The following is a 24,969-nucleotide window of genomic DNA, read 5'->3' as shown; positions in this document are numbered from 1 at the left end:
CTTCACTTTTCTTGCCGAGTGTACATGGATACCAATACTCTTCTTTTGTCTGTTAACAAAAGACAAAAGTGTGGGGCATTCAAAGACCATGAATGTGGGATAATTATAAGTCAGTTTTTTTAACATAGGAACCATCTTGTTGAAAGATTTTCAAGATAAAAGCCTTAAAATGTTGAGTTTTTGAGATGTTTTACCGCAGAAATGGGTTTGCAATGAAATACTTATTTCATGAAATTCATCTTATTACTCAGTGAAAATATTACATGAATAGAAAGTAGACTGCACAACATTTATGGATACTGGAAAATATCAGTAAAGAGATTTTAGTGTTGTCGCAAACAGTGTTTACAATTTTTCTTGTTTGGTTATGTTCTTTTGGCCAAAAATTCTCATGTCTTCATTTAGTTTTTCCATATACAGTACTAAAACATTATTTTGAATATTTTCATATGTGTAGGTGTCTTTTATGTATAATGCTGTAGCTGCAGAGTATGTATTGCCTGTATTTTACAATTATTCTTTTAATAAGTCATCTTCTCTAATGTTCAACTCTTGTTTTTATTTATTTTGAATAGAAACTCCTCATTAGTTAGTTTTAAAAGTTATAGAAGTGTGGTTATGTTTAGTTTTAAAAGTTATAGAAGTATGGTTATGTAAATGAAAACTTTAGCACATTATTTTCAGTTATACTAAAACTTTTATTTTTTCCAGATATACATCAGCAGCTTTGAAGTCAATGCCTTTGAACACTGTGATGTCTGCACCCATGACAAATGATTCATTAGGTTCAGATGGTGCAGGTTCAGATTCAGAGGATGATACACCTATTGTTCCACTGTAAGTTATTCAAAATCTTTGTAATTTTAATGTAGCCATGCTCGATCATTGAAAGTAGAATCCGTTAAATTGGCATTAAAAAGTTATTTACCCCTCTGAGATTTCAATGACATCTAATGATGTCATACAGATGTCATCTCCTGAGATTCTGGTGTTGTCAGATGATGTCTAGAGAGTGTTAGGGTGGTTTAACTTATGTCACCTGTGCATTTCTGATGTTGCTGAATGTTATTGGTGATGCCATTTATGATAATAAATAATTCATTCTATAGAGATCTTAAGCAAAAATTTTTTTTTAAATTGAAGAACATTTAAAGATACTGTACAGTAAACCCCTCCGTATTCGCGTTCTCATAATTCGCGGACTCACGCATTCGTGTGTTTCTGTGGAACATATCTAGCCAATATTCGCGGAAAATTCGCCCATTCGCGGTATTTTTCACTGAGAAATATTCACTAATTACTGTATTTTCATATAATTTTCATGAATAAATGCACTTTTTGTGATAAAACTATTAAAATACTCAGGTATAAGCATTTTTACAGGGTTTTTTTGTGTTTAAACTATCAAAATGGGCAGTTCTAAGAGGTTTTAGAGGGGTTTTAAGTACTCGCAGATTTTAGCTATTCGCCCGGGGGTGTGGTACGCGGGGGTTCACTGTACTGGAAACATTAAATATTGTCTTTTTAGTCTTTAGGTCATGAAGAGGTAGACTATCAAAAGAATATTCTCTCTCTCTCTCTCTCTCTCTCTCTCTCTCTCTCTCTCTCTCTCTGTCTTTCATGTGTTTTAGATCACATTTCTCTGCTGAGAACAAGATGCTAAATAAATATTGTGCACAGTGCATGCTTTGAAGGTTTTCTAAATATGCATTATCTTTTCAGTAATTTGATAATGGTTAGTAAAATGTACTGAAATGAACATTAATTATAATGCTGTTAACACATTGCTTGACATTCTTTTTCAGACCTGCCCCTGATGTTACTGATGGGTCAGATATCAAAGATGAGAAAAATGAAGGCTTGCCACATTGTAAAGTCTGCAGTGGCACAAAAAATAAAAATAAAGGTGGAAAACCAGAACCATTAATTATATGCAGTAATTGTCGTTCAGCAAGTAAGTGTTTATTTTTTGTTGATATTGATGGTTTTCTTTTAAAATAATTTCAAGTTTTTTAGGGTCAACAACATTCCAGTATGTTGGGAGTGAAACATCAGTAGTACAGTTATTATAATTCATTGTAGACAAGGCCTCAGCATTTACATTTTGAGAGGTTGGAAGCTTTAGATGGAACTAAAATTTCTTTGCAGCATACATTTGACCCTCAGCTGTATACTTTTAGCCTTTCACTTTCATCTTATGTTACTTACTCTGATGGCTAACATCTTTAAGTTTACCTCTCACTTAAGAACTCGCCGTGATCATGTTTAACTACTTTAATTAACCTCTTCTTTACTGAGAAGCTTAACAAAACCTAAACATTGCGTTTGCTACCGAACCGAATTTCTTGGTATATATATATATATATTATAGATGTATACATACATATATATACACATACATTTATTTGTTTTTTACGTACATCCCCAAGGGGGTGGACCCAATTGTAACCAGAGCTTACTAGATACTCCATCTATACTGCCTAGAAGCACAAACGAAATGGTGTTCCCTTCCACTCGCTACGCATGAATACAGTGAGTGTTGCCATGTAGCACATTTTCATCTATATTCACAGAGCGATTAGACTTGTTTCCAAATACTACACTAAATTTTTTTATCATCTATTGAGAGAGAGACTTTTATGTGTATGCATATGTGTGCATGTGTGTATACTCAGTACATATCCAAATGTCTGAATCTATAACCAGCAATAACGCTTGTTTTGCTTCATCATACGCCTGGAAATGCCAGTACTGTTTGTTTTGCTCCAGACCCATCAAACCGATTATATGACATCATAAGAAGTCTAGAGCTGAAAAGAGGAAGGTTGGTATTATGCACATACCACCTTCATGTACACCACCTTCATGTACCCGGTACTATGCAGTAGTCTTGAATGGTGGTACTCCCCATACCCCCAAAACAAATTGTCCGTAAAGAAAAGGTTAAGAGAAAAGATTTTGAGATGAGGAAAACTAATATAAGGAGTCAGACTTGAAGTGACAAAGATTATATATTTGTCACTGTATTTTCATTTGGAAATTTAAATGTAAAGGCTGAAATATTTTGAATAAACTGTAAGTTTTGTAATGGCCTGTTTCAACCACTACACACTTTATACTGTCAAAACACCTTTCAATATTCGCTTACCTTCAATGAAGTCCACATGGGTGGAATCTTATGCCAAATACAATCATATAATGTGCGAGACTATTCAAAGGGGACAAATAAACACTGACAAAACAATACTTAATATTTAATACTTAATCACCAGTCAGAAATAACACCTGAACTTTGTAAATACATAAACCAAATGAATAACAAAAACCCTTAATTAATGAAAGATCAGAACACACACGCACTATTAACCCTTTAACGCCGAAGCCCTATTTACAAAAACGTCTCCCATATGCCGGCGGCGTTCGGTGAGTTAGCACCGAAGCGGAAAAAAAGTTTTTTTCAAAAAATCACAGCATTACTAGTTTTTAAGATTAAGAGTTCATTTTTGGCTCATTTTTTTTTGTCATTGCCTGAAGTTTAGTATGCAACCATCAGAAATGAAAAAATATCATTATCATATATAAATATTGGAATATATGACAGCAAAAAAAAAAACTCTATATAATTGTATACAAATCGCTGTAAGCAAAACGGTTAAAGCTAATGACTTAATTTTTTTAGTTGTATTGTACACTAAATTGCAATGATTTTGGTATATAACAAATTTTAAAACGATCAAAGCAACACAGAGAAAATATTATCACAAAATGATGCATGAATTAAAACGCCAGGACGTAAAAATTTTTTTTTTTAAATTCACCATAAATCGAAATATTGTGCTAGAGACTTCCCGTTTGTTGAAAAATGAAGCTAATTGATTGAATATTACTAGACTGTAAGTGTTTTAGCTTACAATTGCAGTTTTGACCATTTCGGTCGAAAGTTAAAGTTGACCGAAAGTCAAATTTTTCTATTTATCGTGATTTATATGAAAATATTTCAAAACTGATAAAAGCTACAACCATGAGTTATTTTTGTTGTATTGTAAATGAAATTGCGCACATTTTCATATATAAAACTTTATGTAACGACTAATATAAAACGGTGCAAATATTACGACAACGAGACGAAAGAATTTCTGAGATGTTCGGCGAGTTACCGTGCAGGACGTAAGGAAAATGTTTTTTTAAAAATTCACCATAAATCGAAATATTGTGCTAGAGACTTCCAATTTATTGCAAAATGAAGTTAAACGATTGAATATTACTAGAATGTAAGAGTTTTAGCTTACAATTGCGTTTTTTACCATTTCGGTCGAAAGTTAAAGTTGACTGAAGGTTGAAATTTTGGCAGTTATCGTGATGTATGTGAAAATATTTCAAAACTGATAAAAGCTATAACCATGAGCTAATTTCTGTTGTATTCTACATGAAATTGCACACATTTTCATATATAAAAGTTTATGTAACGACTAATGTAAACGATGCAAACATTACGACAACATGACAAAAGAATTTCTGAGATGTTCGGCCGAGTTACATGCGCAGGACGTAAGGAAAAAATTTTTTTTCAGAAATTCACCATAAATCGAAATATTGTGCTAGAGACTTCCAGTTTGTTGCAAAATGAAGGTACATGATTGAATATTACTAGAATGTAAGAGTTTTAGCTTATAATTGCGTTTTTACCATTTCGGTCGAGTTAAAGTTGACCGAAGCTTGAAATTTTGGCAGTTATCGTGATTTATATGAAAATATTTCAAAACTGATAAAAGCTACAACCATGAGTTATTTTCTGTTGTATTCTACATGAAATTGCGCACATTTCCATATATAAAACTTTATGTAACGACTAATATAAAACAGTGCAAACATTACGACAACGTGATTTAAAGAATTTCTGGCGCGGATGTAAGGAAAAGTTTTTCAAAAATTCACCATAAATCGAAATATTGTGCTAGAGACTTCCAATTGGTTGCAAAATTAAGGTAAATGATTGAATATTACTGGAATGTAAGAGTTTTAGCTTACAATTGCGTTTTTTGACCATTTCGGTCGAGTCAAAGTTGACTGAAGGTTGAAATTTTGGCAGTTATCGTGATTTATATGAAAATATTTCAAAACTGATAAAAGCTACAACCATGAATTATTTTCTGTTGTATTGTACATGAAATTGCGCACATTTTCATATATAAAACTTTATGTAACGGCTAATATAGAACAGTGTAAAAATTACGACAAAATGACGAAAAGAATTTCTGAAATTTTCGCCGAAGTTACCGAAAGGGCGTAAGAAAAAGTTTTTCAAAAATTCACCATAAATCGAAATATTGTGCTAGAGACTTCCAATTTGTTGCAAAATGAAGGTACATGATTGAATATTACTAGAATGTTAGAGTTTTAGCTTACAATTGCGTTTTTTCGACCATTTTCGGTCGAGTCAAAGTTGACCGAAGGTTGAAATTTTTGTAGTCGGCGTTTGCTACGTCCACTCGGCATTCAACAGACAATTTTAGTTGACGTTTGCTACGTCCAACAGGCGTTTAAGGGTTAATGACAGATGGCAAAACACTTATACCCAAAAAGAAAGGGGCCCAGAAAGTAAGAGAAGATCAAAAGCACAGAATAGTATAATGATATACACACTAAATTAATTATTAAATAAATAATTCAATTAATTAAAGGACTCCTCAAATAATATCTTAATCTCCACGTCCGGACCAAAACCTGGGTAGGTTGGGATGAAAGGGCCCAGGCAGCAGAAATGCCCAAAATTGCTGTGATCATGTCAAACTGATGACCTCACCATGAAAAATGGGTACCTAACCAGATTGCACTGAGGTCTCCCTGACAGGCACAGAGCCAGAGGCAATGATAAAATGGTGCAAAACTCCTTCCAATGCAGGAAAGAACAGTGCCACACAACTGCAAACCCCAAAAGGGAAGGTAATCCAAATTGTTTGGCAATAAGAGCAGCAGCACCAACAGTCAAATCAACAACTTCTTGAGGTGATGGCTCAGAAACAGATTGCCTACCCTCCACAAAAGAGCCTCCAACCACCCGTCTTCACAGGGTAGAGACCAAGCACCCTCAAACCATGTAAAAACAAAAACAATTGTTAATACAAACGTTAAATGAGCTAACAACCGGTGAGGAGGAGACGAGAAATTACAAATCACTGCCTAGCCTAAGCGGCTTAATATTAAAATTACAAAAGAACACAATACTAAGGCATTACTGTATCATAAAGGCAAAACGGGCAACATACTGACAGTTTCAAAACTTAGGAAATAGGTAAAAACAGGTAAACAAATGAGAATTTTATTAAATATCATAGTGTCTGTTCAAAGGAATTTGAGAGAATGAGAAATAGAAAAATAGTTTTCTTAATAGACAAGTCTCTCTCTCTCTCTCTCTCTCTCTCTCTCTCTCTCTCTCTCTCTCTCTCTCTCTCTCTCTCTCTCTCAGTAGATTTTTCAAAATTACCTTCAAATGAAAATGTACTAGGATACACAGGGAGTCCCGGTTTATGACCGGGTTCCGTTTTTATGCCGTGTCGTAAACCGAAAATCGTCGTAAACTGAAAAATCGTTGAAAATTGTAAAAAATCCCAAGAAAACCTTACTTTTAATGCTTTGGGTGTATTGAAAACGATGTAAACTGCATTTTTATTGAGTTTTTCATAAAAAAAGCCTCCAAATTTTTATTATTCTGCTGTTTTGGAGCCATATTTCTTCCATCGGATTGTCGTACGACGCATAGTAACGCTGGAACATGCATCGTAAACCGGGAAATAATTTGTGATGAATACATTTGAAAAGCGTTGTAACTTCGGAACGTCGTATTGCTTTTATATTACTGTAATTTCATCATTATTAATATACTTCATGAATAAGCAAAATAAGGTTTCATCATATGGTTATGTAATAAGCTCTCTCTCTCTCTCTCTCTCTCTCTCTCTCTCTCTCTCTCTCTCTCTCTCTCTCTCTCTCTCTCTCTCTCTCTCTCTCTCTCTCATGTACTAAATCTAGAGTAATTTGAAAGAAAATCTACTGTATTGCTTTCATATATATTCTATCATTATTTATAAGTTTATTGGGAGATATTATGTCTCTCATGCGTATCATATATTGTAAGCTAGTGAGGCCATCAGGAAGCCTAACATAAAACTGTAGAGATCTGAGCAGCCCTCCCCCCACTTCTCACATTAGTCTGGATCTGGACTAGATGATGTCCTGTTTATCTTTTTAACCTTCATGTTGGTGCATATGCATAGTAGCAATCTTATTACTTTAACCATTGAATAAAGTGCATAACCATGCAACAGTTTATGAGGTAATATTAATAAAGGATATTGAGAATTATGCAGTAAGCTTTTTTAACATCTGAAATATCACAGCACTCCTTACAACTTGAAGCAAAAGCACTATGCATAAGTTTGTTCTTCAGGACAATCTGAGAAACACAATGCTTCATGGTAGCCTGAATTGCTATGAGACTTCAAGAATAGACAGAAAAACTGATAATCATAACAAAGTGTTAAATAACTTAGAAATAAAGCAATCTAAACATTGAGTACCATACCTAAAATTCATAGAAACTGTCATATTTTGCAATAAAAATGTAGTAAAAATAACAAAAAGAAGATTAATCATATGAAATCTATTTGTCCCTACACCAAACAGACCTCGATTTACTTGTACTGTAGGATTTATTGGGCAAGTGCAATTAAGTATTGTTATATGGAAAAAACAGTGAGGCCATAATTAATGCTGAGTGGGACATTTATTGGTAATCATGTCTCCACTTCACACCTGTTACACAAAGTCATTTTGGAGACTGAGATCCCATAAGAAATATTTTCATACCTGATTTACAAAGTTGGGATGATGATCATTTATTATTTACAATGATTTACAGTGAAGAAGGATTATTTATTCAGTTTTTTGCATGGTAAATTTACAGTGCTTTTTTGGAGGCATTAAAGATATTTGATTGAGATTATTCTGTTAAAATTGTTCATTCTTGTGTTATTAAATTTTTATATATGTAATATATTTACTTTTCTTTGTGGCAATTAGTGTACTTCCTAAATATGTATTGTATATATAGTACAGAGTGCCATAGATGTAAGTTTACTGATACATGCTATAAACATTTAACTGCTAGACACATAAGACTGAGCTGTTACATTGCATTCCAACCAAGTAGTAATTTAACAAAAGCAGTATGAGAGGTTGACCTATTTTATGGACATGTACAAATTGTTTGCCTCCATAAATACTGACTTCTTATTTACATTTGGCTTGGCAATCTGTCAAGTGAACCATGATTATAGAGCTCCCCTAGCGTTGGGGAATATTTACTTATTAGAATGTAACTCGAGAGTTTATTGTCTTCATATGCTGGTAGTGTGAAGCATAAGTTAATTAGGAAGTTTGTATTCATGGATTATAAAAATTATTTTAGGAAAGTTCACAATTGCTTGGTGGTTCAAACCAATTCCAACAATGTTTGTTTTAATTTCTCCATGAATATCTTTAAGCTAAGCATTTTAATGTTTTCAGTATGAGGTGAGTACGAGCTATTATTTTTAACCTGTGTTATAGTATGTAACATTATCATGTGAACATTTATATGAGATCATGTTTGCTTTGGCAAGGGCATTGATGATGAATGTTCATATGAAAGTGATTGGATATTTTTATTTTGGAAAATATCCATGCATTGAAAGTATTTTTAACATTCAGTAAATTTCATATTTTATTGTTTTCAGGTCATCCTACTTGTATTGATTTAACATTAGTTATGGTCCCCAAAATAGAATCCTATGACTGGCAGTGTATGGATTGTAAGTCGTGTGTCACTTGCAGTGATCCTGATGATGAGGATAAGATGATTTTCTGCGATATGTGTGATAGAGGGTAGGTTGTTGTGTATTGTATTTTAATTTAAATCCTTTTGTTGCAAACAGGACATTTTGTTGTGCTTTTTTTTGTAAAGGCGAAAATCCCATCCTGAGATATTGCCATTATTGGAACTTAAATATGTATGACAAAGAATTATCTAAACATGTATAACAAAGAATTATCTAAAGACAAGGAACTCAGAAGAAATCTGAGAAACAAAAAGTACTGAGAACAAAGTAAGTGTAAACAGATAAAATAACACTAGATGGAGAAAGAATGAATGAGGTTTAAACTTCAAAAATTTAGGAATAAAACAATATCCAGTACTGTACAGGTTCTCCAATGAAGAATTAGGGGAATTTATTTTTGGTGATAAAAGTTCATTTCTCACTATAATGTGGTTCGGATTCCACATTAAGCTGAATGTCCTGTTGCTAGGTAACCAATTGGTTCTTAGCCACGTAAAATAAATCTAATCCTTCGGGCCAGCCCTAGGAGAGCTGTTAATCAGCTCAGTGGTCTGGATAAACTAAGGTATACTTACTTATTTCACCTGAATTGGAATTTAGTGGAAGAATAAAATAAGGCAAATCAAACAATGGGCAGGATAAACAAAATTTGGAAAGCAAACAGTCTGATAAGATATGAAAGTAAGATTATATATGAGTCAAGTACAGTATGTTACTATTTTGGGCTAACCACTTTTCCTTAGTAATTCCATTTTCTTGTTAAATAAATGCGAGAGTAAAAAATAAAAATACTCTTCACTTACCGAAAAAATTTCATTTTCGGTATATTATAACTGTACGTACTAGGCTACACTCATGGAGCGAATTTCATTTTCAGTAAATCGTACTGTCCATAGATATTGGAAGAAGGAATAGAGGGATCCAATCCCATAGAAATGGAAGATTCTGCTTTTTAAAGGAAGGAAGGCAATATGAGTTAGGGAAAAAGAAAGACGGTAGAAAATTCCAAACTGTGCAGTCTGCGGTTTTATGCTTCAAAGGAAAAATCTCTACAAACCTAGTTAATTCGTCAGCAACCACCAATAGGTGCCTATGGCCATAACTAGATTCACAGAAATTGGATAACAGGTCCATATGGACCCTAGAAAATGATAATATGATAATGAAATTATGCCTGAAGAATTAATTTTGATTTGAGAAAAAAGCCTTAAGCAAAATATTATCCATCAGGTGGCAGGTTAGAGTTAAAAGTTATACTTTCAGGGGACTTACAGAACTTCCAAGTGTTGGTAAGGTAATGATGAAGGGGGGATGGAGATGGAGATGGCTTGGACATATCCTTTGTATTCCATATGGGAGAATAATGTACAGTATGTACTGTCATTTAGGTTCTGTGGGAACCAGAAGAGTTTGAAGACCTGTGCTTCTTGCAAGAGAACTATGAGCAGGGAGGATGGAAATGAATGGAGATTTGTGGAAGACAAAGCACAGGAAAGACATGAGGGGCTGAATTTCACAGAGGCCCTTTGCTTCTCAGGCATTGGAGGTGATAATGATATACTATATTTTCTTAAACTCTGTCAGGGTATTTTATGTTGAAAGTTTATATTATATTAACTGTCACTTTGATATATCATGGTTTACCCCCTAGTTATGGCTCCAGTGAATCATGATAAAAATTTCTAGTGATAATGTAAAACATTAGGGTACAGTTCACATTTCAAAGTAAAAAACTTAGGCTTTTAAGAAGACTCAGAGATACTTGGATGAGAAGTATGAGAAAGGAGCCTGGAAGTGAATGGAGATTTTTGGAAAATGAAACATAGGAAAAAGACAGCAACTAAGGGCAGAGAAAAATGAAATTATGTAAATGACCCTTGTAATGTGGGAGTAACCTGCCTTTTAAAGGTACTAATTATTTGATCCCACATTGGAAATTTTCATTTTTGAAAAAAGTGGTGGGTTGATCAAATTGATTGCCTCTTGGTGTTTCAGAATAGTGTAATTAGAATGTGAGCTAGGTGAGCACCAAACAACTAGAAATGATAATTCGTACAAGTTCCAGTACAGTAGCCCCAAAGACAGTATTTGCATCTGTTGTATCATAGTGTAATGTGACTGATCTAAATGCATCATAATTTATTTAAACCCATCAGTCCCGAAGGCAGTTTTTTCTTCAAATGAATTTTAAGTTATTTGGAACAAGCAAGTCTTATGGAGTATATTATAAATACACCATTATGTACTTGGAATAAGAGGTTCCCAAATACAGTTTTTTTTTTTGGGGATGAGGGGGCAAATTATCATGACCTACTTGTGCTTACTGAGAGTTTAGTTAATAAGGGTAGGTGTACAATTTCATTTCCTAGTAAAGATATTTAGTAATTTAAAAAATTTGAGTGTCGTTGATGAATTTTGATATGGAAAGCTATGTAATAGACTATTTAAAAAATTTATTCTAACAGGAGTATTCAGTAGCTAAAGCAGAAAAATCTTGAAGAACATATTTTTCCTACACGATACAGTGAACCCCCCGTATTCGCGGGGGATGCGTCCCACACACACCCGCAAATAGGTCAAATCCGCGAATGCTTAAAACCCCTCTAAAAACACTTAGAACTGCCCATTTTGATAGCTTAAACCAAGAAAAACCCTGTAAAAATGCTTATACCTGAATATTTTAATAGTTTTATCACTAAAAGTGCATTTATTCATGAAAATTATATGAAAATACAGTAATTAGTGAATATTTCTCAGTGAAAAATACCGCGAATTTTCCGCGAATGATGGCTAGATGTGTTCCACAGAGAAACCCGCGAATGCATGAGTCCGCAAACCATGAGAACGCGAATACGGGGGGTTTACTGTATACAAACCCTCAATCCTTTACATTAGGAATTACTTGCAGCGAAGTGAAGCTGGAAACGGCTGGTAAACTTTCAAACAAGGTGGTTAGGCAGTTATCTACAGTCTGATAAGTGGGAGTCCTGCCTGCCCGGATGTAAACCTTCCACGTTGCTTTCGGCTGGCATGCTATGCAAACGTGTGCTTGCTCTCTGCCCTGATTGCCATTACGCTGTTTTTCCTGGTGGGATTTTTCTTGTTTTTTGGTTATATATATATTTGTGTGTTTGATATTGTTTTGCCAGTGCAAACCCATGAATCATCTAATCCTGTGCAGAAGGTCTAATCCTGTGCAGAAAGCCATCACCCCCGGTGTGTGTGTGTCCTGGGGCTGGTGGCAAGGGTTGTACCCGCTTCCGTTCCCTTTATGATGTTGACCCTCATGCCCTCTGTACCACTTGCAGGGGACATGACTGTAATCCTGCTTCGACTTGTGCTGAGTGTTGTGCTCTTGGTCACCTGCGCAGTGGGCGAAGTTTACCGGGAGGAAACAGTATAGGAGAAAGGCTGCCTAGGCGTCGTTGGAAGGATATACGCCTCCGACTTTGCCCTTGGTAGCTAACCCTTCTTCCTCATTTCTCCCCACTCTGAGGGGGAAACTTTTCCCTTGGAGTGAGAGGAGTCTCCCTCCACTCACCTAACTTTTGCCTCTTCAGGTTTGACGACCGATCAGCATGAGGCAACCGATCACCAGGAAGTAGCCGAGCTTCGGGAAGCCTGGATCTCCTTGGGGCTCTCGGATTCTCCTTCGGTGCAGAGTTTCCTGGTGCAACTGAAGTATTACCCAGTGGTTACACATGCTGCTTCCACCTCGACTACGACCACAGTGATGATGATAGTTTTCACCAAGGTCCCCACCATGGTACCAACTCACTTTCTGACCCGGATGTCTCTGACAGTGGTGGATAGAACGGCGATGCATGCTCCGGCACCCCAGTATGCGGTGTCCCTGCCCCTGGCTCTCCCTGTAGCCCAGACTGCTCCTGTTCCTGCTGTGCATCCTGTGCTGATTGCTTCTGCTGCCCTGGTTGCTCTGGTTGCCTCTTCTGCTGTTCCTGGTGCTCCTGCCGCCCAGGCCACTCCTGCTGCTCCTGTTGCCTTGGCTGCCCCAGCTGTTCCTGTGGTTTCTGCTGCTCCCTCTTGGATGGGGGACCTGACCGCCATCCTGAAGATGTTGAGAAAGAAGTCGAAGAAGAGGTTCCACAAGGTGTCATCATTGTCTTCTTCATCGTCTGCTGCCTCCTCCCCTTCTTCTGAGGCTTGCCGGCTGAAGAAGAAGAAGGCTCCCCCCCACCCCTGAAGTCCCTCCTTGGGACTTCGAAGGGGCTGCCTCCCTCCATGGAGGAGGCAGTGGGATCTCTTGTTGGCTCTTCCCGGCCCTCAGGCTCAGGTTCCGGGTTGTGAACCCTGCCGGGGTCTCACATCTCAGGAGCCTTGGGCATGCGGGTCTCCCAGACTCGCGCTCCCGATACCAGTTCGAAGAAGTCCGCTTCTAAGACTGGTACTGTGTCTATCTCTTCCCGAGTTTCTTCAGACACTTGAGAGGAGACTGCTCCTGATGAGTGTTTTGTATGAGATTTGGGAGTATCGGGTGCTTGGCCGAGCCGAGTCACTCTGAATGCTTGGGATTTCGTGGAATCTTAGGCCCCCTGAACCAGCACTGGGGAGCCTGCTCCCGCAGTCTGGTTCAGGCACAGGCCAAGAGAAAGTGCTGAAACATGCAGGTGTTTCGTCACTTCCTGCCAGTGCCGCTTAGAGTGCTCATCCAGGTTTCCAACCTGTTGTCTTGGACCCAAGGGCCAGAGCACCTGGGGATGCAGAGAAGAGGTCGCCTGTTCAGTCTTCTCGGAGGTTTCGTCCTCAGAGAAGACTCGGGCAAGTCATGAGGACAGCGCAAGTTCACATCAGGCAGCTCCTGAGCACTCGACTCTGGCCAGCCCCTGATCGTGTGTGCGGGATTGGCTTCGCTTGCCGGAGAAGGGTGCTCGGGTGCACTTGGGTGAACTTCTCTGCTCTCCTCAGGAAAGCACTTTGCTGAAGTGTAAGCACTCTCCTAGACCCATGCTGCCATCACCACAGCCAGTTGGTGCCTGCCGATGGCCTTCCTCTCCTACTAATTCTGTGGGCAGGACAGGTAGGGGTGCTCGATCCCCTCACCTGTCCCTTCAACCTCCTGTGGTTTTACTGGGAGGTGTGAGTCGGACAGGAGGGACTCTGATGAGATTGCTTCTTCTTGGGGTTCGGCTGCAAAGGCCTATGCCCCAGGCTCGGTTCTCAGACTGGCTCAGTCGTAAGCCCAAGTAGTTGAGGAGGGATCCCAGGAGTCTGCTGAGGTTCTTCCTCCTGCAGGGAGAGTAGCTTGAGAGGACTGCACCCTGGAAGAACTTAAGGGTCCTCTTCCTCAGGATGGGGACACCCCCAAGATACAAAGGACCTTTGCAGAGATCTTTGCACCTATTCGTCAGCACAGTGATCTCCGGGAAGGTTCCATGGCCTCTTTTGTGGATCGTCCTTTGTGCCTCGAATCCTTTTGGGGTCCCAAGAAGGAACCCAAGGCTTCAGTGGGGCTGCCGTGGTCTGCGCTTGCCAAGGTGGTACTCGACCAGGTGAATAAACTTGTCTCTGGGCTGGAGAATTCGCTTCAGTCAAACCACTCGGATAAGCTTCCCCCTCCTCTGCCTTGACAGAAGTGGTTCTGCACACCCCCTCAGAGGGGTCTTTGCTGACTAAGCAGGTTGACCTGGACCTTGTTCATCTAGGCCTGGGTCTCTCACTGCAGCACCTTGCTGCAGAAGGGGTCTCCCCCTCGCAGCAGGAGGCAGCAAATGTGGAGGCCACTGCTATGGTGGCTCTCCAGGCAGTCTCCTGGTTGGCTCTGTGGCCTTTCACAATTTCCAAGGTTGCTGCCTCCTCGGGTGCGATCATCCCTGGAGAGGACTCAGTGTTCAGGAGACTGTGCCAGTCTTGAGGTAGGGCTATCTCCTACCTGGCCCACCAGATAGCAAACCTGTGGGCAAACCTGGTGCTGAAGAGGAGAGATGCTGTCCTGAATCAGATCTCCAGGTCTGTAGGTCCTGAGTTGACATTGACCCTTAGGAATGGACCGTTGCTGGGTTCTGCCCCTCTCTTCCCCAGAGAGTTGGTAGATGCTGCGATGGACAAGAAACGGGCTGAAGACAACGACCGCCTTATCCACCAGCCTAGGGGCCTTAATAAATCTCGAGAAGTCCAATCTCATCCCCAAGCAGAGAATAAAGTACCTGGGCATGCTGATAGATACAGTAGCAGCAAGAGTCTTTCCCTTGGACTCTTGTATCAGCAGGTTCAGGAAGGCAGCGCAGCTGTTCCTGTCTCAATGGGAGCAGCCAGCTTGGCAATGGCAAGTCGTCGTTGGTCACCTGTCGACGTTGGAGAAGCTGGTTCCTCATGGGTGGCTTCACCTTCGTTCTCTCCAGTGGAGAGTGAAGGAGTACTGGTCCCAGTTTCGAGACCCTCAATCCTTTCCCATTCCTCTCTCGGAGGAAGTGAGACAGGACTGGTGGATGGATGACAGGAACCTCTTAATAGGAGTATCCCTACATACTCCCCCTCCCAACATGCTTCTGTTCTCAGATGCATCAACCGAAGGATTGGGCACACACCTGGAGGAGTTGCTGACTTTGGGAGTGTGGAACCGAGACGACAAGCGCCTTCACATCAACATCCTGGAACTCAAGGCAACCTTCCTATCCCTCCAAGAGTTTCAGGATCGAGTGATGAGATACTCATGGTGTTGATGAGTGACAGTGCCACAGCAGTGACACAAGTCAACAAGCAGGGATGTCTTGTTTCCCTCCTGCTGCATCAATTGACATTGCAGGTGCACAAGTGGGCAGTAGCTCACTTGGTAGAGCTGTCAGCGAGGTACATTCCAGGCAAGAGGAATGTAGTGGCAGACAAGCCCAGCTGCCAGAATCAAGTGATAGGGACAGTGTGATCTCTTGACTAAGACATTAAGGAGAGGTTGTTCGAACTGTGGGGGCGTCCTGCCATCGATCTGTTCGCCACCCGGCACAACAGAAAACTTCCAGTCTTCTGCTCCATCATGCTAGACCCATGGGCCGTTGCGTAGGACATGTTCCAACTCCCGTGGGACAACCCCAACGTGTACGCCTTCTCTGCTTCATGTCAGATTTGCAAGGTGATCAGCAGGCTGTTGATCACTCCAAATCTCAGGATGATTCTGGTGGCTCCAAAATGGCTACAGGCCGTTTGGTATCCTGACCTGCTAGCTCTGCAGTCTTAGGTACCGAGAGAGATTCCTTCCTGGGCCAACTTTGTCCTGGATTTTGTTGCGAAAACTCAGAACCCGTTGGTCCCTGATGCCAGGTTCAAGTCCTTCATGATCCCCTCCCTAGATGACTGTTGATAATGATCCCGATGAGATGCTACTTTTTCCTGTTAGAGTGCTGTGGTGCTATCTGAAGAGAACTCGATGTCTCCAGCCTGAGTATCAATGACTCTTCGTTAATATTGGCTTGTCCAAGAAAGAAGTGTCAAAGAACACGATTTCTTTCTGGCTTCATGAGACAATCAGGAGAGCGTATTCTGCATCTGGCGAAGATGACACTGGTATACCTTCCGCCCAAGAGCTCACGAAGTCAGGGGCATGGGTCCAGCCCACTTATTCCGGAAGAATCTGTTGGTTCCTCAGGTACTGAAAGTGGGGGTGTGGTCTCGACAGACCACCTTCACGTCATTCTACCTGTAGGGGCATTGCCCACAAGTCCTTGGACACTTTTTCCTTGGGACCTGTGATGGCTGCTCAACAAGTTGTGTTGCTTACCTGGCTCCTCTAAGAGGACAGGTAGCATCTTGCCCACGGTGTTCGGTTATAAAAGTAAGAGTGATTGCGTGAGTGACTGGCCTCTCCTCCTCCTTCTTTCTTTTCCTTCTGGCAGAGAGTGGGATTTGAGTCGACACATGCTGGAACTGGTGGGCGATGCAGGTAAGCCTACACTTCAAGAATCCATTCTATTTTTCTGTCATCAGATTTATAGAAGCAAACCCACTCCTTCCTCTAGCAAGGGGAAGAAGGAGGCTCTGACAGTAAGACAAAGCCAATACTCATGTTTGCCTTACTGTCATTGACTTTTGGATTCATCTTAGCCTATTTTCATATGAGGTTATGTTTCCCTCACTCATTCGAAAAGGCCCAGAAATCGGATAAGTGGTCATGCAGTTCCTATACTCCATTCAATATGTCAGAGGCGCAGTACTCTTCCTTGCTTTATCAACCAGGAAGAGAATCCCAGGTGTGGCGAACTCCAGTCAGTTCAGAGACTCACTCAGATTTCTCCCTCCAACAAGTGTCTTTCTAATGTAAAGGACCGAGGGTTTGTATATCATGTAGGAACAAATCACAGATTTTTAAAATGATTTGTATTTTTCCTAACTATACAAACCTGAGGTCCTGTACATTACATTTCATGCCCACCTCATGCCACCCCTCAAACTGATCCCTGGGCCAAAAGGCAAATTGGAATGGTTACATCCTGGCGGGTGGGACTCCCTCTTACCAAATGGTAGTTAACTCCCTAACCACCACTTTTGAAAGTTTAACAGCTGTGTCCAGCTTTGCTGAAAGTAATTCCTAATGTTTTCCTAATGTAAAGGACCTCAGGTTTGTATAGTTAGAAAAAATACAAATTATTTTAGAAATTTGTGATATTTGCAACATACATTGACAAATTCTAAATTTTGTGGCATTACTTCACATAATCAAGTAGTCAGTAGTATTGGAATTCATTTGAAAACTTCAACAGTGCCATTTCATCTGTTTCCCTTGTCAAATTCAGTTCACTATATGTGTAAGTAATATTTGTATTTTAACTACAAAGAAAGATCTTAATGATAGAAAATATACTGCAGGTATCACATATTTTGTGTGGGCTTACGTCGTGTGCCTAATGGACGCTGGCACTGTAAAGAGTGTGCAGTCTGTTCTTCTTGTGGTTCAAAGACTCCTGCTGGAAGTGAGAATGCCAAGAATGCTGAGTGGCAACATGAGGTAAGGAAGTTTTTTATGCTTCTTACATTTGATAATTTATATTCTTTGAAAACTATATTGTTAAGTAAAATAAGCTTCAGAAGACACATGGTTAGGTACTTATGTCCATTGAAAATTCCATGGAACATCATGAGCAAATCCTGTAAATGAAAACTTATCTAGTTGGGTAGTCACCTGATGTGTAAATACGAGTAACAAAGATACTGTATTTGCCAGCATATGGAGTTCACCTCAATTTTGGGTAGCATATCCTGATAAAGTAAAGATACCTCTATTTTCCTGACCTTCCCAAGTTTGTTTTACTGATCTTCCCACACCTCTGCCTTTTAGGTTATTTTGCAGCTCCCTACGAGTACCATAAGGGAGTAGAGGGAACAGTAAAATTTCACAAAACGTACAAATCTCTGTTTGATTTTACTTCTTACCAAACATTCCTCTAGCTATAACTTCACCAGTGCAGCAAAGAAAGAATGACTCAGTTTTACTTTGTTAAGTTGGTAGGCTGTCTGTTTTATACTTTCTCACTTGCAGATAGTTTCAAACCAAATATGAAAAATAAGTATACCTATATGTTTAGTCATATTTTTCATAATATATACATATGTTAACCCTTACTGGATGGGCATAATCATATGAGGAATTATAATAGGTTTTGAGCAAACACTGGGCTAACTCTTATGAGTATTAATATTGCGTGCCATAGGGTCTGGATGAATTTACTGGGGAAAATGTTCATATCACTTCAATGGGCCATAAATGACTTATGGCAACTGTAGTAGCTCAGTATGGGAGAGAGGTGGATTAGTGTGGCTTGAGATTTCATGGGAGGATGTGCTGCCTCTCTCTAGCCCCAGGATGTCATTTTATTTATTTGCTTATAAAAATACCCAGGGATTGCTGTTGATTTTAGTTCTTAACTTTTATGATAGAAGTTCAGCTGTAATTGTAATTTTGCAAAGTAAAGTGCAAAGAAATATTAGAAAAGACATGTATACCTCACAAAAAGGTACTGCATCTCCCCATCTCAGTAAATCTTGTAAATATTTTACAATAAATATACTCAGAATTTGTTACTGATTTTAGTTCGTATGTGGTATAATATTGTGTGAGCTGTAATTATAATTTTACAATATAAAATAAAATAAATTGTTAGAAAAACATGTATAACTTGGTAAAATTAGCATATTTTTATGTAAATATTCACTTTCAACTTCCTGTGGAAGGTATAGAAAAATTTTTAGAACTTTTTTTCTTACACCTTGTGCATTTGCATATCTTTTTCTTTCCGTTGATGTGTGTTTTTCTTAAATTGGCCAACCTTAAAGTTTGCCCGGTCTTGGGGTGTGCTTAATATATATTTAGCCTGTCCTGTAAGGGTGAAACCTACCATACTTCATTTAGTTCTTAGGTGCAGATGTCTATTATAATGGACTTACTGGCTTATATATTTCTTTTTTAGTTTAAAAAAGATAAGAACAACAAGCAGTTGAAATATGCGACAACTTTGTGTGTTCCATGTGACAAATATTGGAAGCGACGACAGTTTTGCTATGTCTGCCTGAAAGTCTATCGAAGCATTCCTGAAGATGGGATGGTGCGATGCTCAAACTGTCCTAAATATATTCATCGTGAAGGTATGTTATTTATTATTTTAGAAATATTAAGTTTCAGAACTTGTTTATAGAACAACGTAAGTGGTAAGGTATTGAATGGACATATTGTACATTATTTTAAATGTCAGGATAATATTTTGACACATCTCAAAGATTTTCTTAGGTAGGAAATTAATGATGTCCTCATGTTGACAAATTTTGTGTATCGTAATGTTTACATATGAGTAGGCTCAGCAGTTTGACAAGTTGGTCATGTTATATTTAAAGTGTGCTTTTTGTTTTTAGGTTGCTCGACTATGTATGAAAATGAACGTTTTTGTAACAACTGTTACAAGATTCGAAACTCCACAGCCCTAAACCACTCTCGCATCATTGCTGCAGCAAAGAAGAAAATGGCATCAGGTTATTAGACTTGTCAGTATGAAATTTTTATAGAACTTTTAGCAATTAGAATGATTATTTTTACTATATACAAAAGTTCTTAACAAAAGTTCTTACATGTCATTTAAAAATGAATTGTACACGAGCTGTATGGAGTATACAAGTACTATATAACAGTTAACCAAGAAAATTTGTATTTTGATACAGCTGTAAATCAATTTCTAAAGTGAATGACATTTAGAAATCATAGACCTTGATAGAATTTTATTTTTTTAAACCACTTACAATGTTAGATTATGAAGAATACAAGACAGTAGTTCATAGCTTGTGAAATAAATATTTTACATTGTCAGGCACACTGATTTTTACTGTCCTTGGGCATTGTTTGTACAATTATTTGTCAAAGTATTTAAAAATAAAATATGACTTTTCTCTGAATGAATTATTTTGGGGTACACGTACTTGTTTTGATGCTGTATAACTTGTGTGATGGTTAAATGGCTTACACATCATCACTAGAGCAAATGTAAGACTTTAGGCAAGGGTAAGTCTGTAGTCTATAGAATGTTTTAATCAAGCTATTCTTTTCATTATATTTATATATGTTAAATGATATTTTGTGAAGTTTGTTTATTAATTTTAAAACTTTTGTTTGCCACAAAGTGAATAATTAATTTTTAATTAAGCATTCATGATTCTAAAGTATACTTTGATTCCATTGGGAAGTCAACTGTCTTATTATTAAAATGAACTATTTAGTGTATTTGACTAATTAACATATGTTTATCACCAAAATTTTATTAGCTCAGGCAAGGCTTTCAAGAATTTTTAAGACTTCTGTAGAAGTCCCCATAGACATTTCATAATTCTTTGAACTTAGATCAAAAGGATGTTCAGTGACTGTAATAGTTTTTCTTAGAAAATTTCTCTGCTTCTGTGTCATGTTTTCCAAAGTCATATTGCAATTTGAGCCATAAATAGTGCTGTTTGTCTTTAAATGTAATGTTTTAGGTGTTAACTTTGCCACTTTACTGTGTCAAAACAATTTCAGATAAATTTTTTAGCTTGACATATTATTTTACTCTTCTATAAAAAGTAAATAAGTATGTCCATGAAGCCAGCTGCCTTTTATTTTACTAATGCCTTAACTGAGTGCTTAGAATATGTTCATACTGGAAAAATGTACAGCATTGAACCTAACTTCTTTTGTGCAATGCTGACAAGCTTTTTACATCCATATTAACAATGCAGCACTATGACTGTGGTAAGTACTCCTTTTACAGGAAAAGCTTGTAGTTCCACCAGCTACCAAAGATTCTACTTCGTCTTGAAAGACACCTGAAAAACCATAGTGCCGGGACTTCAGAGCAAACAAAGCTACTCTGCCAGGCCTACCAATCATCATTTTGTTGTTATACATACAGAGTATAAGTCAATTTTTCTGCATAGACTAAATAAACTAAATGAAAAATTCTCCAAGAGCCTTTGAGGAATCCCAGGTTGGGCTTTGTGGTTGCCCTATTTGGTGTTAGTTTCTCTTCCTATCTAAATTGTACGAATAGGTTTGTGGTTTGTATGCTCAAGTCTCCTCATTTATCTTGGAACTCAAAGGCAACAGAAATATAAAAAGGGATGGAGCAAGATAATTTAGATCAAACCTTAAAGGAAGCAATGAAATGACAGCTGTATGCAGAGTAGTTAGATCTGAAGTTTGATGACTGCAGTCACAAGGTGGAGACTGCACAGCAAAACACTTGTTTTCTACTAGTGATTGTGCAAAGAATAAAGCTGCCAAACTTCAGTTTACAAGAGGTAGTGTTTGGACTTGTTCAAAATGGTTTTTGAAGTTGAGTACTCTCATACTCCTGTTTCCATGTTTTCAGTTTGGGGAGGGCTTCGGAGTAAGCTTCTTGTTTACTTTCAGTACCAATTCAACGTTTCCTAATGAAGAGCTTTGACCTTTGAGAAGACTGTGATTTGTTTTCATGAAGGGTCAGAGGACCTATAACTTTACTATGTAGGAATCATTGAGAATTGCAGGGAAAACCGAATAGGTTGGGTATGCCATAAAACTGGCTTTGGCAAATACCTGACCACAAATTTCCAGGTTGGGTGTTCAGATGTATACACAAGCTTCACACTGTTACTAATATTGAGAGAGGAAGTTATGGTTAAGGGTGACTTTAAAAATGCTTGTTTTGGTGAAATTCTTTCAAAATTTATTGGTCACATATTTAAAGAATAACCATATAAAACTTTTTAGTTCATTTTGTGAACTTTTTCAAAAATAATTTGAGCAAAGAATTGTAGGTCTTTTGAGTTAAAGAAAATCTGGCTGGGAGTCCAAAAAGGCTGGTAGCCATTGTTCTAAAGGTTACCTAAGTAATGCAGCAGTCTAGATCAAGTGTGATTGCCACATATACACATTTAACATAATAGTAAGTGAATGTAATAATAACCATATCACTGTAAATAATTTAAGTTTTAGACGCTGTCTTAACTTGTATAAAACTGGATGTTCTTGTAATTACATTCGATTTCAGTACACTGTATACTGTGCTGCTACATAAGATAATTCCTTAGAAGTATATGAAGAACAACCACATTCTTTAAAGATGAGGATAAAATAAGACCCTTTTCATGAGTGTAATTCATGATATATTGCTAAAGATACACTGAAAACCCTTACTCTTAAGCTTTATGAGGACTTCTGTTGGCGATGTATCTATAATATAGGTGAAGCGGAGGGAAGATAGAAAAACCAGCCAACCTGGTTGGCTTTTATGCTTAATAAAGGGAGTCTTCATAGCAGTACATATTTTCAGTAGGGTTCTGATGTGTTGTTAATAATGTCAAAGGTTTCTCTTAACGGGGATTCATAAACAAGCTGTCAACGTCAAGAGTGGCAACAATTCACTCTAGAGTAAAGCTTCCAATGGATTACAGGAGAGCAGCTGAAGACTTCAGGCAACACTTGCCAGCGGATCCAGGGGGGTGGCACCTAGGCATGTGCCCCCATGAAAAATAATGACAAAACAATAATATTGAAGATTTAGATTATGATAACATAAATGAGAAATATGAAGATAGGAAAAAATAAATTATAGAAAGAATTATTTATATATATATATATATATATATATATATACATATATATATATATATATATATATATATATATATATATATATATATATATATATATATATATATATATATATATATATATATATATATATATATATATATGTATGTATGTATGTATGTATGTATAATATGAAAACTGCTGGGCCCCATGAAATTTTTCTGGATCCGCTAGAGGCAACACTTGTCTGATATGTCATTTCATGAACAGGTTTATTATGGTTTTATTCCATAAGACGATGGTATAAACCATACACTGATTGCATCACAGCCATGAAAAAAAAGCACATCATAACTTCCTTTGAAGAGATCAAGAGAAAATTGTTAGGTGTATCTCATTGTTGAGTTTAATAGTTCTTTTTATGTTTTCGATTTTGTAAACTCTTGCATTTCCTGACCACTATCTCGAACAGTGAAATATATTCATATATGAAACTATCTGCTTTTATGAAATGCAGATTTAAGTGTGCTGATGGCAAGCCCCCGTGTTTGTTTTCTGTAAGTTTTTGGTCAGGTCAGTAGAAAAGCTAAAAGGATTGTTTACCCCACTGTGACCATTGAGCTTGGAATGCAAACTTTAACAATTTTTTTAAATCTGGAAAACGAATGAAATATGTACCTTGCATAGTCTTTATTAGGGTCTAAAGTAAGATTATCACGAGATATTTTTTCTCTTTGATGATGCAAGTAATAAATTGTGGCATATTAATACTTTGTTTGTCATCCTGGATGAGCGTTCACCATAGTCGCCGTCAGTGTATGTAATACTGATGATAAGCATAAGCACCCAGTGCGTTTTTTGTTTTTTTTTGTTTTTTGCGTGAGGTCAACGGGAAAGGGCAAAAGAATTTCTGTGTTTACTCTCGGTGATCCTTGCAGCCCAAAATACACTCTTTTACAATTTTTGAAAATCGGGGAACTGAATGAAAGACGTGCCCTGTGTACTCATCGTTAAGATTTAAGGTAAGATTATAAGAAAATATCTGTTCATGATGCTGCCAGAGAATAAATATATATTTGCCTGTTATAAATTGTGTCATATAATTTTTTTGGCGCTCTTTCACAGCAGTTCAGGCCAGTAACCGGAACAACCATTATGAATTGCCATGTGAACGTTTTATTTTTGTTTCAAATACGTGTCATTGGTTCCTTTTTCAGAAAATTTAACTGAAAAAACCTAGTTATGAGTAAAAAGTAATTACCTGAGCGAATACTGAATTGTAAGGAAAACGACAAGAACAGCCCATTAAACACACAAGTAGTCTTTACACTAGTTTTTCAGAACTAGCGGATGGAAACCCATTATGGGATTAATTTTTTCGAATGATAAGAAGGGTTAAACATAATTTAATTTCAGTAAATAAAAAGTTATATGAAATCCCATGCTTGAGTAAATACTACCCGTGTTATGATTATGAACATATTCAGAGGGGCAAGACCGCAGACAAAAACATACATAGAAATATACTGGCAGTGTGACTAATATGCAAAAAGGTTGTAATTTGAATGATTCAGATGAGGGGACAAGGTTTAAAAAAAATAATACAAAACTTTTTAAAACACGATTTATTACAATGTACTAAAAAATGAAATATAATTTTTCAAGACACAACAGGATTTTCTTACAATTTATGTATACAAAAATAAAAGCGTGGCCGCCAAACATGGAAGGAAATGCTACAAGAAAAGAAATATATTTTTTGATCTCTTGTAGCATTTCCTTCCATGTTTGGCGCCCAACCTTTTATTTTTTTTACACATGATTAATTGTAAAAAATCCTGGTGTCTCAAAAAATTATTTTTCATTTTTTAGTGCATTTTAATAAAAGCATGTTTTAAAAAATTGTTTTTTATATTTTTTTATACTTTTTAGTTTTGACAGAAATTGTAACCGATTTATGACTGTAGCTAACGAAACTGATATCCTATCAAGCCAAAGAAGGTTTGAAAAATTCGTAGTTATTTTTGGAGTCAAAGGTGTGAAATATCCGAAGAGTTTCAT

At 37.5% G+C, this 24,969-nt stretch overlaps 2 protein-coding genes across 3 annotated transcripts in view; one reads left to right on the top strand and one right to left on the bottom strand.

Annotated features, from left to right (window-relative positions):
• LOC136834996 (uncharacterized) overlaps window positions 1–20,939 on the top strand; it is a 51,015-nt gene extending 30,076 nt beyond the window's left edge. The window contains exons 9-14 of the mRNA XM_067097995.1: window positions 712–837; window positions 1,806–1,954; window positions 8,775–8,922; window positions 17,691–17,829; window positions 19,289–19,463; window positions 19,728–20,939. Coding sequence (XP_066954096.1) covers window positions 712–837; window positions 1,806–1,954; window positions 8,775–8,922; window positions 17,691–17,829; window positions 19,289–19,463; window positions 19,728–19,852 — 862 coding nt within the window. The 3' untranslated portion in view covers window positions 19,853–20,939. The remainder of the gene's footprint in view (window positions 1–711; window positions 838–1,805; window positions 1,955–8,774; window positions 8,923–17,690; window positions 17,830–19,288; window positions 19,464–19,727) is intronic.
• The window catches only part of LOC136835035 (T-complex protein 1 subunit gamma-like), a 772,440-nt gene that overhangs the window by 99,345 nt on the left and 648,126 nt on the right, over window positions 1–24,969 (bottom strand). The gene's annotated exons all lie outside the window — the stretch shown is intronic.

Source organism: Macrobrachium rosenbergii, chromosome 4 (assembly GCF_040412425.1).
Source record: "Macrobrachium rosenbergii isolate ZJJX-2024 chromosome 4, ASM4041242v1, whole genome shotgun sequence".
Classification (NCBI taxonomy): domain Eukaryota; kingdom Metazoa; phylum Arthropoda; class Malacostraca; order Decapoda; family Palaemonidae; genus Macrobrachium; species Macrobrachium rosenbergii.
This window is presented reverse-complemented; position numbering and strand designations above follow the sequence as displayed.